The 17,998-nt window shown below is 37.2% G+C and overlaps 1 protein-coding gene across 1 annotated transcript in view; it reads right to left on the bottom strand.

The window, feature by feature from the left end:
- The window catches only part of LOC150075078 (uncharacterized), a 275,156-nt gene that overhangs the window by 106,204 nt on the left and 150,954 nt on the right, over nt 1–17,998 (bottom strand). The window contains exon 10 of the mRNA XM_090389084.1: nt 4,626–4,763. Within this exon, the coding sequence (XP_090245210.1) occupies nt 4,626–4,763 (138 nt within the window). The remainder of the gene's footprint in view (nt 1–4,625; nt 4,764–17,998) is intronic.

Genomic DNA, 17,998 nt, shown 5'->3' with positions numbered 1-17,998 from the left:
GGTGGCGAAAACACCGGAATCCAGGAGAGGAGTCATGTGATCGATATTGTCACATGATGGATCATGGGGGGGGGGCAGGTGCTGCTGTCTAGCAGTGATGACTGCAATTAAAATCAGTTCAAATCACCAGTACCCCTACTTTCATTTAGAGAGCCAGCTGTTAAAAATTTACCAGCACACCCCTGCTTACACAGCAGCTTAAACAAAACTGAAATAGGGACCACTTGTACCAACCATGTAAGTAGAGACAGGTGAAATTTAGTGAAAGTGTGGATGACTGATTTCTGCAAAACAACAGATGAATTTCCGGAATAAAAAAAAAAATCACACTCTCCTAATTCTCTAATAGGGTGCTTACAATAGAAAGCAGGTTGATCAGAGCTTTGTTTGCATTGGGAATGTCTTAATCTTTGTTAATGACTGTTGACACAGATAGCAGTTGACCAGCACGACTTTTTGGTAGAATAGGCTTTACAGGACCACTAAATTGTGAAATATTTTAGCTCTTAATTTGTGCTCTTCAGAATTAATCCTTTAGCTCTTAAAAGCTGAAGGGATTAATTCTTAATCCTTTAAGCTCTTAATTTGTGCTTTCTACAGCATCAGCCGTATTGCCTAAAGGCCAGAGGTGCGAACAATGCATACACTTGAAATCAGTTCATTATATGGAAATTTTCTTCGTTATACGGAAACTATTTTCATTTAATGACCAGGGGGGAAATCAAAAAAGTTCACTATATGAACTTTTAGTTAAAGAGAGGTCTGACTGTATATATTTATTTCCTCAAGGAGCCAATTTTGTTTACTGCAGTAATGTAAATTCTCTAATGGAAACCCTAGGCCACCTGCACAATCCTGATGAATGAAGGTTATTCACTGAATCCTCAAAAGCAAGTTTGACAGTAGTGTTGCTTCATAATGGAAATAAATTACCATTAGTTCCCTCAGCATATGTTGCACAAATAAAAGAAACCTATGATGACATGAAACTTCACATAATGAGCATAAAGTATTAGCAGTTTTCTTGGCATATCTGTGGTGGCCTTAAAGTGGTTGTTCTTTTACTAAACCGACAACTTGGCTATACCATATATATATACTCCTTGGCTATTCCAGGAAAAAACATGGCTGTCCTTAAAAATCCATTTTTTGGATTTTTAAGGACAGCCAGCAAGTGGAAACCAAGCCAAGCATACTGGCTGATTAGTGTTGGATACTGAGGGGATGAGGGTGTTCCTTCCACAGCTGAAATACAACAGGAAATCATTAGGAACTACATTCTAGTTCAGTTAACGATAACAAGTAAGTTCAGTTTGTCTTTAAAAAAAAAAAATATATATATGAGCCACTCAGAGGCCAAACTGATCAACTCCACTTTTTGTAATTTTCTCAATTTTAGTACCAGAGCACATGATTAGTGCTTAACTTTTCAGAAACCAAACGACTAACCACGATAATTCTATTTATCACCACGAGACAGCAGAACCATGTATGGCTTCTGAATAACAGTTAATATATTTCAGAAGACATTTCAATTAACTCCAGTTTGGTGTCAACAGTTCATAATCAAGGTTATTGTGAAGTATTAAACAAGAAACATCATATTAATTATAAAAGTACATTGTTTTATGAAAGAAACAACATTTATGGGTGTAAAATAAAGATGGCAAGTAATTATTATTTTGACATGCAGAATAATGAATCAGATAGTGATCCTCCAATATTCAGAAACCCCAATTCAAGGAAACATTTTCATATTTATTTAGTATGTATGTTTGGCTGGAAACTGAAGGATAGTGTGGTTCCTAATAAATTTCACATGCTTAATTAAGTATATAAAAACTTATGCTAAGAATCATAAAAAAAATATTAATGTACTAAGATTCGTGCACCGGACAAAATGGAAATATTAAAACTGTTCTAAGTTTATTAAATTGAAAGCTGAATCAATTGAAATGAAATTTTTGGCAAGTGGACATAGTTATTTGCCTAATGATTCAGTTTTTGCCATTATCAAATCACATGTAAAGAAGAATCAAAATGTTTATTCTCCAGCTGATTGGTACAAAATCATCAGAACATGTAAGAAGAAAAAACTGTTTGATGTGGTTGAGATGACTCATCAGGACTTTCTTTCCACAAAACCATTAGAAGATTCCATCACTAACAGAAAGAAAACAATTATGGGTTTATCAGTCAACTGGCTCAATATGCAATGGATTAAATTAGAGAGGTTGAAACCACAAATATACAATTCAAATGCAAGTTTAATGAAGATATAGAGTTTGATTCAATAAATATTATAAAACCCCCAAGGTAGACCATCAAAACTGAAAAACAGACCAGCCTTTGTTATATCCTTCTGGTAGATATCCTTCAGGTAACAAAAGAAAAGAAATGATGGACCTATTGAAATACATTCCTCCCATTAAATATGACTATTACAAAAATTTAAAAACAAATCAAGGCACTGGTACATTGGATGCAACTGACATTGCAGATATTATTTATGTCGATAATAATATGATAAAAACAATAATAATAATAAAACAGTTCTTACATCAGTTCTCTGTTGAAAGTTTCATAATAAATAACATTATAATGACTTTTGTCGTATTTATTTTTTCTGCAATTTCCATATTTTCAGTTTCCAAATCAATTAACTCCATAAGTTTATAGAAAATTTGTAAAAATATGAACAAATTTTTTTGATATATTTATTTTTATGAATTTTATATCTTGTAATATAAAACCTATATCTTAAATAACACACTGTATAATATTTTTGGTGTGTATATTTCAAGCTAAATTTTAAAAAACAATATTTATAACTTCATCAATTTTCTTTACTTTTTATTTCATAGAGTTCATCAGTTTGGCTTCTGAGTGGCTCATATACTAGTGTCACCTATTTTAATGTTTATAAAACTGAAATCACTTTAAAATTGTGGATGTTAGGCAAAAACTGATTTAATATTTGAAATCAGCATAAAATACACTTTCAAATTCAAATACTTCAATATATGTGACAAAAAAAAGTATTCTTTTGTTTATCAATGTGATTAGACTGGTAACAGTGCTAACCTATAATGATCTTGATTGATAATGCATATGCAACATGTCACAGCATTATAGTATTATTAGTACAAAATTCATTATTATGCGCATGTGTTTCACAGCTGCTTTATGAAACCTACTTTTCAATTGCATCTGTGAAAAATATTTTGTATATTTTAAGACAAAGATGAGCAAAAGGATTTTATGCGAGCCTAAGGAAAAGCAGCCAAGAGATGTTAGAGATGTAAAGAAAGTCTACAGAAGCAATGAGTAGAACAACAGTATTTAGGTGGTGAAAGCATTTTAAACTTTATAGATGTAAATGTTATCAAGAAAGCAAACTGATTAGCATTACTAGAGGCATATGATGCAAGAAAGCAAGCATATACAGCATCAGCCAAAAAAAAAAAAAAACCCTTTATTTTTCACTCATCCATTCATTAAAAATGTTTGTCTTAAATTAAGTTAGCCTTAAATTTATTTAAGCCATCAATTTCCACAACAACAGATGGAAGTCCATTCCAGCAATCAACTATCCGCTGGCTAAAGGCAAAATTCCACACATCTATTCTGCAACTGTCTTTCCTCAATTTGAATCTATGCCCCCTCAGATTTGTAATGTGAGCAAGTGGAAGAATCCTATCAACATTGAGCCTGCTCAAACCATTCAAGGCTTTATACACCTCACTCAGATCACCTCGCAGGTGCCTAGTCTCCAGATGCTGCAACTTGTAGAACTTAGCCTTTCTTGGTAATAGGACCCCTTTGTTCCTCTCACGAGTCTTGTTGCCCTTCTTTGTATTCATTCTAGCAACTCTACATCCTTCCTAAAATGAGGCTTCCAGACCTGTACTCAAGTACTGTACTCAGTACTCAAGGTGTGGCATGGCCATTGCCTTATACAAGGGAATAATCACCCTCCTTATCCCTGCTCACAAAATTTCTGTATATCATTGGCAAAATCCCATGAACTACTCTAGAAGCCTGTCTGAATGCTCAGAAAACTTCATATCTGACTGCACAATTACCCCCAGGTCTCTTTCATTCTCCACTACCCTGTTGGTACATTACTCTGGGGTTACTGCTACCCATATGCAATACTTTGCACTTGTCAATGTTAAACTTTAGTAGTTGGGCAGATGGGCCACTTCTCAGCCCATCTGCCCAACTTTTCCAGATCTTGTTGCAACAGCATACTATCATTAGTGTTATTAACAACCCTGCCAACCTTTGTATCATCTGCAAACTTTGAGATTAAGCTTGATATACCTTCATCAATATCATTGTTAATATACAAAACATTATATTTCACTGTTGGCTACAATGACAGTTTATTTCCTTTGTTGCTGAACAAACACCAAGGAAATCAATATATAATTTTTTCATAGAAATAAAACAGATTAATTATACATTGATGAATATTACTTAATATAACACAAATCAACTTTACAATGATTATTAACCAATGCAATACTCATTGGGGCTTATGAATAAAAAAAAATCTTTAAACTGTTGTTTATATAAAACTATTTGTGTGTTGTAATTTTGAAAATTACTCAAAACATTACCTAACTCTCCTTCTGAAGTATATTTTTGTTCGTTGTATGAAGAGTCTGTTAGTTTAACCTCAGGAGTTTTAACCTGAAGGATGGGCAGATCCGGACCAGTTCTTTCAATTTCACTCATTAAAGATGAATTACTCTCTCCTATTAAATATCATAAAGTGCATTAAATGAAAATTCAATGAAAACATAGGAACATTTAAAATTATCAATATTATCATAAATAATCATAAATAAATAGAGTAGCTATCATCTTTTAATGCACAAAAGGTGATATTGTTGTATTAATGATATTAACAGTAGGAGATCTTTTTTATTTAAAAACAATATTTACAGGTATGAAATACACTTAAATGGAATATCTGCTGATTTTATTGAGGCACTATTAAGTGGGTTGGAAAACTGTAATCGGGGTAGGGGGAAAGGGATACACAGACTAATTATATTAACAGCAGAGGCAAGCTGGATTGCTTCTACTGGAATATATAGCAGCCCAGAAAGCAAGGTGTAGGAAATCGCAATGCCTGCCTGCTAGGATTCCATATGGAACAATCAAATAAATATGCTGTGTTAGAGTTATTAAGAGCAAAAACAGGTGGACGTATACTTGCTTGTATACTAATGTTAGGAGTATGGTATACAAATATGATAAATCTGAAGTACTAGTTAGGTATCAAATGCTGACAATGTAGGGTTACCAGTGACATGGTGCCACTCAGATATAAGGATGTCCAGCTGGGTGGCCAGCACAATGTCGAATCAGTTTGGCGTGATATCCACACTGAGAAAACTACAATGAGAGTAGGAGTTGGCTTTAGGCTAAATGACTATTATGGGTATAAGGAATAACTACAAAGACAAAGAGAATTAGCCAGTAAATTAGAATGAGGAATTTTAACTTTCCAGATACTGACCTGAAATTTGCGGGTTGGTCATTCACACAGTAGCAGAAATTATCTGGATTGACTGGATTACTGCTTTCTACGGCAGCATGTCAGACAGGAAAAAGAGAAAGTAATACTCTTGATCTGGTTACCAACAATGACTCTTTGTGCATTAAGAATCTCCAGATAAACGTACCACTAAGCGACCGTGATGGTAAATGGGAAGCATTAAAGGAAGTAATCATTAAAGCTACTAAGTTTTTTACACCAACTAAGAGAAGCTAAGGCAGATTATTAGAAATCTTTGGCTAAGAATGCAAAGAAAAATAGCAAAGAATTCTTTGATTATGTTAACACTAGAAGGAAAGGGAAGAATCACATTGGTCCACTAGATATGAATAGCATAACTGTTGATGAGCCCGCTCAGGTTGCTGACAAAATGAATAAATTTCTGCATCTACATTTACATGTGAAGAAGTTTTTGGGGATGGCAATACCAGAAGTGCACCAAGTTATAACTTGGACCCTATAGTTTTGGACAACTGCAAATGTCTCTCCTCTTCACAAAGGAAGGCAGCAGGAATCAAAGAGTGAAGTGAATAATTACAAATCTGTAAATCTGACTTCTATTCTGATTATTCTGAGAAAAATAATAGAATTGGCAGTTAAAGAAGTACTGTAGCAGACCATTTAGAAAGAATGCAGTTATACAGCAATCACATGGATTTGTTAGGGGACGATTTTGTTCTGACCTATCTGATTGACTACTATGATGCAGTAAATGACCTGGTGCAAAAAATGATTACATCATATGCAGTACTTAAATTCCAGTAAAGCTTTTGGCACTGCTATACAAATTGGATATTTGTATAGCATTGTGTGGCATTAGGGACAAATTTCTGCTATGGATCAAGGAATGGTTGAGTGGGTGCAGCCGTTGCTCCTTAAAATTCTTGAAACAGAGAAGTTTTTCCTGATTTATTTTCTACTTTATTAGTTTAAATTGTCATATTAACTTATTTTCTAGAGTAGCTTTATATTCCTAGTTACGATACTTAGTTTAAAGTTTAACTTAGACAGAGATTTTGTAGATATTACTTAGTATCGGTAACGGTATCAAATCCACGTGTCACAAATTGAACGAGAGGTCTTTTTTTTTTTTTTTTTTTTTTTTAAACCAAATTTAGTCGATTTATTAACCAATTGTTATATCAAATTATCTTCTATAAGTAGATTATAGACCTAGTTAGGATCCTTAGTTTATTCTAAATTGAGATAGCGAGATTTGGAAGCTAATCAATACTTACGAGTCCGTAGAAATACCGTTCGTGAATTCCCGCCATTTTTACACGATAGCATAAGCTTAGTGTAGTATAGTGCATAATATAATATTGTCAATTAATCAGTAAATCTATTAATCTTGATAAACTTTATTGTCAATTAAATTGTATTTTTAACTCTATATATATATATAATGACTTAATCGTAACAAATAATTAATACATAACTATAGTGGTACACGTGATATGGAAGTTGTATAAAGGGAACTCGTAGAAAACACTAGATACCGAAAAAAAATATATATAACATAACTGTTTTGGGATATAACTTAAGGATTTAATTTTTGTTTTGAATTTTATTGAATTAAATCGGAATCATGACTCTGACCAGAGCAGCAAAGCAAAAGGCTCAAGCTAATGGGAGTGCTGTGGTTCAGGGGAGAACTGAGGGGGGGCAGGTGCCCTCTGAATCACAGTCTTTTAAAATGCACTGTTTGCATGATGTTTGCGGAGCAGTCGGGTACGGGACATGATACTGCCAAGGGGGATGTCTTTGTGTGTGCACGACGTAAGGAGTGCAAGGAAATCAGGCGCCAACTCAGTGTTCTTATGGGCCTTTATGAGAGCTTGAAGGACAGGGTGGATGCCCTCGAAGGAAATCAATTGAGGGGCCCATCAAGCTCTCAGCTGCCCACATCAACGCCAGAGCTTGCACTTGGTCATCAGGCAACACAGAGGCAGCCCCCTAGGCAGAATGCGCTGGTCCCACAGGAACTAGTAGTTGTTGGTGACTCTATTGTCAGGGAAACGGGGAACATGCTTTGTAAAAAGGATAGGTGGAATAGGACCAGGGTATGTCTGCCAGGGGCAAAGGTTGATGATGTTGTAGAGCGGATATCATCTTTTAAGGGCACAAAAGGTGATATAGTTGTACACGTTGGCACTAATGATATTAAGAGTAGGAGACCGGCGGAATTACTTAGCAAGTACAGGTCACTGTTGAAAAAAAGCCATGAATTAGGGTTGAACTTGAAAGTGTCTGCAATTCTGCCCAGACACGATAGGAGGGAGTATATGATGAGAGCCTTGTCGATCAATTCGGCCCTGGAGGGATTGTGCAAGGCTCAAGGGGTAGAATTTTTTTCAGCCTGGACTGTACTTGTTAACAGGAGAGATTGCTTCTACAGGGATGGGATACACTTAAATAGAAAGGGTGCAAGAATTTTTGCTGATGCTGTCTAGGCAGTGTTAGGTGGGTCAGAAAACTGCTAGTTGGGGGGGATACAAGGACTAATAGATTAACAGTAGCCACTGGCAGAGGTGGAAGTGATTCTTGCACTGCTTCTATTGAAATGAGCAGAAGCCTGGAAAACAAGATGCAGGATATTTCAGAGACTGCTGGTAGTCATTGCGGTACAAGTAAACACATGGGTTGTGTTAGGGTAGCTAAGAATAGAAACAGGTGCATGTATACCTGCGTGTAGACCAATGCTAGGAGTTTGGTAAATAAATTTCATGAATTTGAGGTATTGCTCAAAACATCAAAGGCAGATATTGTTGGGATATCAGAGACGTGGTGTCACACAGATATAAGTAATGCGGAACTGGAATTTGGGGAATACAATGTGTATAGAAAGGATAGACAGGACAGGAGGGGAGGAGGAGTTATGCTATTAATTAAGAAACACATAAAGTCCAAGGAAGTGAAGCCAGTCGACATCGATGGACAGAGCAGTGTCGAGTCAGTTTGGTGTGACATAAGCATAGGGAAATTAAAATTGAGAGTAGGAGTGTGCTATAGGCCTAATGACTCTGATGAGCATAATAAGATATTGTACAGGGAAATAGAGTGGGCCAGTAAATCAGAGAGTCTTATAATGGGGGATTTTAATTTCCCAGATACTGACTGAAATTTGTGGGTTGGTCACTCGCATACTAGCAAGGCTTTTGTGGATTTATTGGATGATTGTTTTCTACATCAGCATGTTCGTGAGGCAACAAGAGGGAGCAATACTCTTGATCTGATTATCAGTAGTGATTCTTCATGCATTAAGAATCTGCAGATAAATGAACCACTAGGTGGCAGTGATCACAGTGTGTTGAAGTGGGATTTACTCAAGGAGGTAACTACCATCAGAGGTAAAGGGAAGGGCTTTTGTTTTCGTAAAGGCGACTATGATGGTCTGAGACAGTATTTAAATTCTATACAGTGAGACCAACTGATGATGTTACCAACAGCAAACTCAAAATGGGAAGCATTCAAGGAACTAATCTTGGAGGCTACCCAGGCTTTACATACCAACTAAGAAATATTGTTCAAGGTTTAGGCCTAAATGGTTGTCAGATGAATTAATGAGACATGTGGCAGAGAAGAAAAATGCATGGGATACATACAAATTAATGGGTGACATGGAAGCCTATGATAGATATAAGTTGGTCTGTAACCAAGTCACAAAGGAGATTAGGCAGGCAAAGGCAGACTACGAAAAATCCTTGGCAAAGGATGCAAAGAAAAACAGAAAAGAGTTCTTTACATATTTGAACTCGAGAAGGAAAGGGATGAATCAGATTGGTCCACTGGATATTGATGGCTCAACAGTTGAGGATCCTGCTCAGGTGGCTAACAATCTAAACGAGTATTTTGCATCTAAATTCACGCATGAGGAGTTATTCAGGAAGGAGAATGATGTAGGTAAAGTAAACATTGGCAGCGAGCTGGATGATTTTGTAATAACTGAGAGGAAAGTGGAGGAGAGATTGTTGAGGATAAACATAAAAAAGGCACCTGGGGTGGATGGGATCTATCCAGTTATATTAAAGGAGGCAGCAAAGGAAGTATGCAAACCCCTAGCCATAATTATGAGAGCTTCTTTGGACTCAGGGGAGGTACCCATAGACTGGAGATGTGCGAATGTAACCCCAATTCACAAAGGAGGATCAAAGGCTGACACAAGTAATTATAGACCTGTTAGTTTAACTTCTGTTCCAGGTAAATTAATGGAGGCACTGGTTAAAGAAGCACTGCAGGATCATCTATACAAGAATTCAGTTATAGCTCAGACGCAGCATGGTTTTGTTAAGGGCAGGTCTTGACTGACCAATTTGATTGGATACTATGATGTAGTCACAAAAGAACTGGATTCAGGGAATAACTTTGATATTATATATTTGGATCTTAGAAAGGCTTTTGATACTGTTGCACATGGAAGACTGCTGCACAAATTGGAGCAGTGTGGCATTGGAGGCAAATTGCTGCTATGGATAAGGGGTTGGTTGAGTGGCAGAAGACAGAGAGTGGTAATCAATGGACACTGCTCAACGTGGACTAATGTTATTAGTGGAGTTCCTCAAGGTTCAGTGTTGGGTCCGTTGTTGTTTTCGGTGTTTATGAATGATACTGATGATGGGATATCAAGTTTAATGTCCAAGTTTGCAGATGATACAAAGGTTGGCAGGGTCGTTAAGGACACTATTGACGCTATGCTGCTGCAACAGGATCTGGAAAGGTTGAACAGATGGGCTGAGAGGTGGCAAATGAAGTTTAACATTGACAAATGTAAAGTACTACATATGGGAAACAGTAACCCCAGAGCAACGTATCAGCTCTGCGGTACTACACTGACAGTGGTGGAGAATGAAAAGGACCTGGGGGTAATTGTGCAGGCAGATATGAAGTTCTCTGAGCAGTGCAGACGAGCTGCAAGAGTAGCTCATGGTGTCTTGTCAATGATATACAGGAATTTTTCTAGCAGGGATAAGGAGGTGATTATTCCCTTGTATAAGGCAATGGTTAGGCCACATCTTGAGTACTGTATACAGGTCTGGAGGCCTCATTTCAAGAAGGATGTAGAACTGCTGGAATGGGTACAGAGAAGGGCAACAAGATTAGTGAATGGAACAAAGGGTTGCTCTTACGAAGAAAGGCTTAAGTTTCGCAAATTACAGAGTCTGGAGACTAGGCACCGGCGAGATGATCTGATAGAGGTGTATAAGGCTTTGAATGGTTTGAGCATGCTCAATGCCAATGGGATTCTTCATCTTGCTCAGAATAATCACCTCAGAGGGCATAAATTCAAATTGAGGAAGGACGGATGTCGGATAGATGTGCGGAAATTTACCTTTGGCCAGCGGGTGGTTGGTTGGTGGAACCGACTTCCATCACTTGTTGTAGAAGTTGATAGCCTAAACAAATTTAAAGCTCAACTGGACAGGTATTTCGAACGAACAGAGGGGTGAAATGGGAGTGGGGTTTTTTTTTTTTTTTTTTGGCTGATGCTGAATAAGCTTGCTTTCTTGCATCATATGCCTCTACTAATGCTAATGCTAATAATTGAGCACTGCTCTTCATAGACTGATGCTGCTAGTGGAGTCTCTTAGGATTCAGTGCTGGGCCCTTACTTGTTTGAATATTTATTAATGATATTGATAAAGTTTTGCTAAGCTTGTTGTCTAAGTTTGCAGATGACACAAAGGTCAGCAGTGTGATTAATGACAGGAACTGAGGCATACTAGAAGTAAAAAAATTATGCAGATTGGCTGAAAAAAGTGGCAACCGAGGGTTAACATCAATAAATGAAAGGTGCTGTTATGGACAGCAGTAATCCCAGAATATCATAGCAACTGGGTGGTACCACTAATAAAGGGCTGTTAGAACAGGTTATGGGAATTTGTCACTGATATATAGGAATTTTTTCAGGTGGGATAAGGAGATAATTATTCTGCTGTATGAGTCAATGGTTGGGGCACATGCTGTACTGCATGGAGGTCTGAATATTTGATTTTAGGAAGGATGTGGACCTTTTGGAACAGGTGCAGAGAAGAGCACAAGATTAATGAGAGGCACAAAAACTCTTAATAAGAAAGACTCCAGTTCTGCAAATTGCAGTGCTTGGAAACGAGGCACTTGCAAAGAGACCTGTTTAAGGATTTGAATGGACTGAGTAAACTAAAAGTCAGTGGCATTGTTTTTGTTTTTGAAGTATGTAATCATTTTCACCACAAGCAATTTTAAATTGAATAATAATGCCCCGTGCCTTTACTAAACAGGAACTTTTAAACTCTTTCCTTTAAAAAGTTTAAAAGTTCCTATTTGTATGTAACTGAAGTATCTGGTATTGTAGAAGTGGCTAGCTGGAATATATATAAAGAAGAAATAAATAAATTATTATAGGAGATTGAAAAATGAGGTGGGTAAGGAACTTTTTTTTTTTTTAGTTGATGCTATATAAGCTTGCTTCCGTGCATCATTTGCTACTAGTAGTACTATGAGTAATAATGTCAGTATACACACTTACTTCACAAAATATCACAAGCAGTTTTTGGGAAGATAAAAGCTAGACATGCATTGTTTTTTCAGATGTTCTTAAGAATAAACTGACCCTTAGTTACATACAAATAGTAACTTTTAAACTCCTTCAGGTGACAAGGCACAGGGTTTATTACTCAATTTTAAATTTCTTGAGGAAAATGATTACATATTTAAAAACAATTAGATTTAATTAGTATTGAAATGGCATAAAAATGCATCAAAGCAAACTTTATGTAAAAACTGCTGCTGCAAAAAAAATTTTAATGAAAAATAAAATGTCAACCTAGTTTTATATTTTATCTACCTATTCAAATATTATGAATCCTTTAAATCTACATTAAATCTACATCTACGAGACCACAGGGTTATATAGCAATTTCTTCCAACAGTGGATTACTTTTTTTTTTTTTTTTACTGAACAAAAATTTTCCTGCATTCAGTCTAATAAAGACTGAATGCAGGAAAATTCTTTTTTAATCTGAATCCATGTCCCCTTGGTTGCATCATCCTACTAGAACGAGACATGTCCCAATGAAATCTATTCAACTCTTTTCAAGGTTTTAAATGCCTCAATCAGACTGGTTTTCACCTAAAATTTTTTTGGCTGATGTAGTATTAGTAGTGGTAAATGATGCAGGAAAGCAAGCTTATCAAGCATCAGCCAAAAAAAAAAAAAATTTTTTTTTAAATAAATAATTTGTCTAGTTCTACTTTCAATTTATTCAAACTACCCATTTCCACAAAAACAGATGGAAGTTTGTTCCAACAATCAGCCACTCATTGGCTAAGGCAGACTTCTGCACATCTACCTTGCAACAATCCTTCCCCAATTAAAATTTATTCCCCCTCCTATGTGTAGTCTAAGCAAGAGAAAGAAGGCCATCAGCACTGAGCTTACTCAGTCCATTTAAGGCCAGTGTAGTAAAAGCCTGCAGCTTCCTTTTCACCATATGGCTAATACTAAGAAAAATCTTATTTGTGACTTAAGTATTTCCCACCAAAATTAGTCATAATGACTACTAATATTTCAGAAAGTTAGAAACCAGAGATGCCCCCTGCAATAATGTTTGAGGGATCTACTTGTAACTCAGAAAAATTTATAACTACTCTCATTCCTGCCTTCCAACTTTCCCTTGAGCCAAGTAGAGATCTTGCATGTAATCCCAATTTGTTCCACTTTGAATAATAATTGTTCATGGGAGATAAAATATTTTACTGAAATTGTTTATTGCATCTGGCTGCTTGTTAATAAAGTCACAGTAGTTTTTATCAGATTAGACAAGCATAAAATTCTTTTTACAAATCCATGCTGTAACCTCTTTAAGGTTCTATTTCTCTCAGCATGATTCCATAATTTTTTGATTTCCTAATTTTTCTTACTGCATCACTCACAAGCTTACATATTTGTACTTGTTCATTCCCTCAATGAAGAGATGATGGTATTTCTCCAGTCTAAGGAGATTATTCTTGGATCCACTGATGAACAAAAACAATCCCAATGGTCTGATGCACTCATTTTCCAGTTCCTTCAGTATCTGCCAGCTTTAGCTTCTTCAACAATCCCTTCAGAATAATCACAGTATCACTGAAAAGGGATTGCAGAAGAGTATTCTTTATTTTTATCAGTATTTGTAAAAACACCTGTAAGACACTAAGTCTTACAAATATCTATTTTTCTGAGTAAGAATAGCATGTGGAAAAAAGGCAATTAATGGACAAAGAAAACAGCATTTCAGAAATATTTCATTTGTCGGAGTGGGCTGTTGGTATGGCATATAAAGAATATATGTAAACAATGATATGGTAGGGTGTGGAAAAAGTCAAAAATTAAAAGTATTGAAACAATGGAAAAAAGTAGCAAGTAGAAAGGGCTATGCGTAGGTAAATTTAAAAGATGCTCAAGAAAGTAGTTGACATTAATTTAATCTCTCTATCATACCACCAATTGAGGACATGGCATTTAGTATTTTTGGAAGGGTGTTGGCTCGGGGTAGTTTAAAAGTAGGGTTCACAGGGGGGTCTAAAGGTAGAAGATGAGAGGTTTCCATTGTAAGGGAAAAACAAAGTTGTGAATTAGTGATGTATAGGAAGGGTAAGTTTAAGAAATAACATAGTGATTGGGTCAAGTTAGGATTGATAGGCGGTGACATGTAAATAAGAGGGAAATATATAAGGCATGCAAAAGAGGGAATCAAAAAATGTAGAGAGAAGGGACAAAAAAATGTAGAGCAGAGGGAAAGGAAAGAGTAGAAATGAGTGAGGAAGATGTATCTGATAAGCGCATGTGTCTTGAAGGAAAATGGAAAACGTAATTGAAAAATAAGAAAACGTTTGGACTCTGGGTAGCAGGCAAAAGAGCACCATGATACTCTGCTCCAGAGAACTGTTCTCATAAATAGATGAGCAGCAAGGGAAGTTCTGTAAAGATTTCTTGTGCTAGTGGAAGAAGGGGATCCTTGGATGGATGAATGCATATATGTAAGTCCTCACATCAAGCATTTTCAGAACAGACCGGACGATTTTTTTAAAATTAAAAATCACTAAGGAGAGAATGTTAGATGTCAATTAGTACTACTTCAATGAGCATATGAAAATATGAAGAGCCTTTTTAAATTCTGCAAGTCAGAGATGCAGGGGACTTTAATTAGGTGGAGGGGTATGATTAAAAAAAAAAAGGTAAAGTGCAGCCATTATCAACCCACTGCAGGATGGAAGCCTCCTTAACAATTCATGCTGTGGGAAATGGACCATAATCTGCCACGCTGGTCCAGTGCGGGTTGGCAGATCGACCATATTCAGCAGTCAGGGGCTTGAACCCCGGTCTACTCAAAGAGCATGTGCTACTGCACTCCCGCTCTTGACCACTCGGCGACGGCACGTCTGATTAGTATGATGATTAGTTGTATCTAATTTTTGGAAAAATATCTTCTTATCGGAAAAGATATAAAATTTTAAAGACTTTTTGAGTTTTAAATAGTAAAGGCCTATACAGCTATTGTTAATGGAGGAAGAAGGCTAGTAGTGCCCTTTATGGTTATTCTGTTTGTGGAGCGGCATCTATATTATTTCTGTGCCTTCTTTCGGAACTTCCTATGGTGATATAATATAATATTAAAAGGGGGGGAGATAGGGGGGAAAGGTTTGTCAAATGGAGTCAGATTCACACAGGGGTGGTCTCACATGTGATGAAATGTGTGGTGTGGAATTGGAAGATGTTTACTTCTTCCAATTCCACACCACACATTTTACGAATTTTGCGAATTTTGAAAATAAGCAATCTAATCTCACTGTTGGTAGAGAGACCACTAAGTCGGAAATTTTCACACATAAAGAATCAAAAAATTTTGGGATCAATGTATATCACAAGGTAAATTATCAATGGGTGTAAGCAGAGAATCTTCGGAGGCTTCTGTCTCTGGAGGCGCACGTGAGTAAATGATGGAATGGAAAGAGGTTCTCTCGGGTAACGCTGTCACGTTGGCAGAATTGGATAGTGAGATTGATAGGAATGATGAGGGTACTGCACTTTTGACCACATAGATTGTGTGAATATCCCATCAAAACATGCCATCCAAGGTGGAAGTGCTATGGTGGGGAAGAAAGTTCAGTTAGATCACTGTGTTCATCGTGCAGTAGGTCTCCTGTTTTAAGAAGAAGCAGTAGGAGTTTGTTATTTGGTTTTTAGGAGCATTAGCAACTAAGGCCATATTGCTCCAGGATATGCAGTGGTCATTCCCTGACCTTTCCGCATCCTTCGTATTTGGTGGTGATGGGCTCGAACCCTGGTCTAATCAAGAAGCGTGTGCTACGCACTGCTGCTCCTTACCACCTGGCTATGGAGGCGCCTGCAGTAGGAGAAAAGTCAAGATTAATACTCCTGAGAATGACTGAGATAAGGAATTAAGTAAAGTTAAGAGAAATGTTCAGAGTGATATGGATTTGACTGAGGAAAATAAAATTTCTTCAGTTAAAATTGAGATAGGAAATGACATTGAGATTAGTATTTTGTTGTTGTGTTCAAAGGGAATTAGGAACGAACACATGAAATTTAATCCTGATGTTCACAAACATGACACGACAGTCCATGTATATGAAGTGTCACCAATCTAGTGATCCAACATCTCAAAGCAATGAAATGATGTCCCAAGCTACACAGCCTCCTGAACCAGCAACTATTCCCAACCAAACAATGCTGTCCAAGGGCTCTAACGGCACAAGTCCAGGCCCTGCAGTTGAATCTGTAACACGTGATGGAAGAATCAAGTAACCACATTACCGCCGCCCTTCAGGGAGATATAATGCAAATATGGAGCAAGATGGAGTACATTCTCCTTAAAACTTATGTTGAGAATGAAAAAGTGATGGCGAAGTTGGAAGCCATTCATGAAGAATGGGAAAATCAAATGCCACAGTGCACCCATTGCTATGCTTATGCACTGAGGATAACCAAACAGAGTATATGCCTAGCAAAAAAGCTCAACCTAGGAAGAAAACGTTAATCAAACAGCTGCACCTCGTCCTTCACCTGCTGAATGCAAATGCTCAACAATCAAGTGAGGAAATAAAGAATAAAATCACGACAAACCTGCAAGAAAACTTTAAAACAACAAGGATTAAAGCCATTCACAAGATGCATAATGTAGGTGTAGTAATAGAAACTGAGACGAGGGAACATCATCAAGACAAATCCAAAAATCCCCACCTGTCTGCAGAGTACCCAAAAAAGAAGGGGCCCTCAATAATTATATTTGATTTGGATAGAGATTCTACCCCTGACCAATCTTTAGATGAAATATCAGTGTAATCTCCCAGACCATGACAAACAAAAATTGGTCTACTCAATGTTCCCAACAAAGTCCAAAACTGGCAACAACACAAATTGAACTGTTGAGTTGGAGCCAACTGCATGGCAAGTACTAAGTTCACAAACAAGGAAGGCGCCTCCGTAGCCAGATAGGCAGGAGCAGCAGTGAATCTTGATTAGAAGAAGCATGTGCTTCTTCTAATCAAGAAGCACACACTTCTTCATTAGACCGGGGTTTGAGTCCATGACCACCAAATACGGAGGATGCAGAAAAGGTCAGGGAATGACCACCACATATCCCGGGGGCAATATGGCCTTAGTTGCTAATGCTCCTAAAAACTAAACAACAAAACAAACAAACAAGGATCTATGTGAATTGTGGCAGCCACCACTTCTGCGAGCATGCGGCTGTGCCCAAGTGCTACAAATGTTGTAAATTTGGCCACATGTTGCACATCTGTTCCTAGGCTGTTGCAACCTGTAGTCACTGTTCAGGAAAGGGGCCCGATTTTAAGTCATGCCCAAACAAAACCCAGGAGCCTGTCTGTGCAAACTGTAAATCCTTAAAAATGGATTGTGCCCACTACATCTGGGATAACAAATGCTGTGTACATAAAGGCCAAGAGTTATCACCAATTAAAGATTGACTACGGCAGCATGCCCTAAAAGACATAATATTTCAATGACCAAATTCTTCCAAATTAATGTGCAGTGGCTGACCAAATCCAAATAAAAGTAGATGAAGAAATTTCAGATATAATAATCCTCCAAGAACTGCATACTCACATGAGACAGGTCAGAGGATATCCACTGACTTACAAAATAATTCAATTGCATGGGCCGCAATTGCAGTGCAAAACCACGGAATAACTGTCACCATAATCTCCCACTTATGCACAGCCTGAGCAGTGTGTGCCCACGTTATTAGCTCAGTGGGAACCTTCTATGTTATATCTTTGTACTGCAGGCCAAGGGAGAACATTACTTTTGCCACTAGGTACCATGAGAATGTCTTGCAAACCCTTCCAAACAAAATTATCATTGGTGCTGATGTCAAATGCAGATTACTAGTCTGGCATAGCACTCCTCTGGACAGACAGGGT

This window comes from Mastigoproctus giganteus, chromosome 14, assembly GCF_048544385.1.
Source record: "Mastigoproctus giganteus isolate SK-2022 chromosome 14, ASM4854438v1, whole genome shotgun sequence".
Lineage (NCBI taxonomy): Eukaryota > Metazoa > Arthropoda > Arachnida > Uropygi > Thelyphonidae > Mastigoproctus > Mastigoproctus giganteus.
Note: the sequence above shows the minus strand (reverse complement) of the source record. Positions and strands in the feature narration are given on the sequence as shown.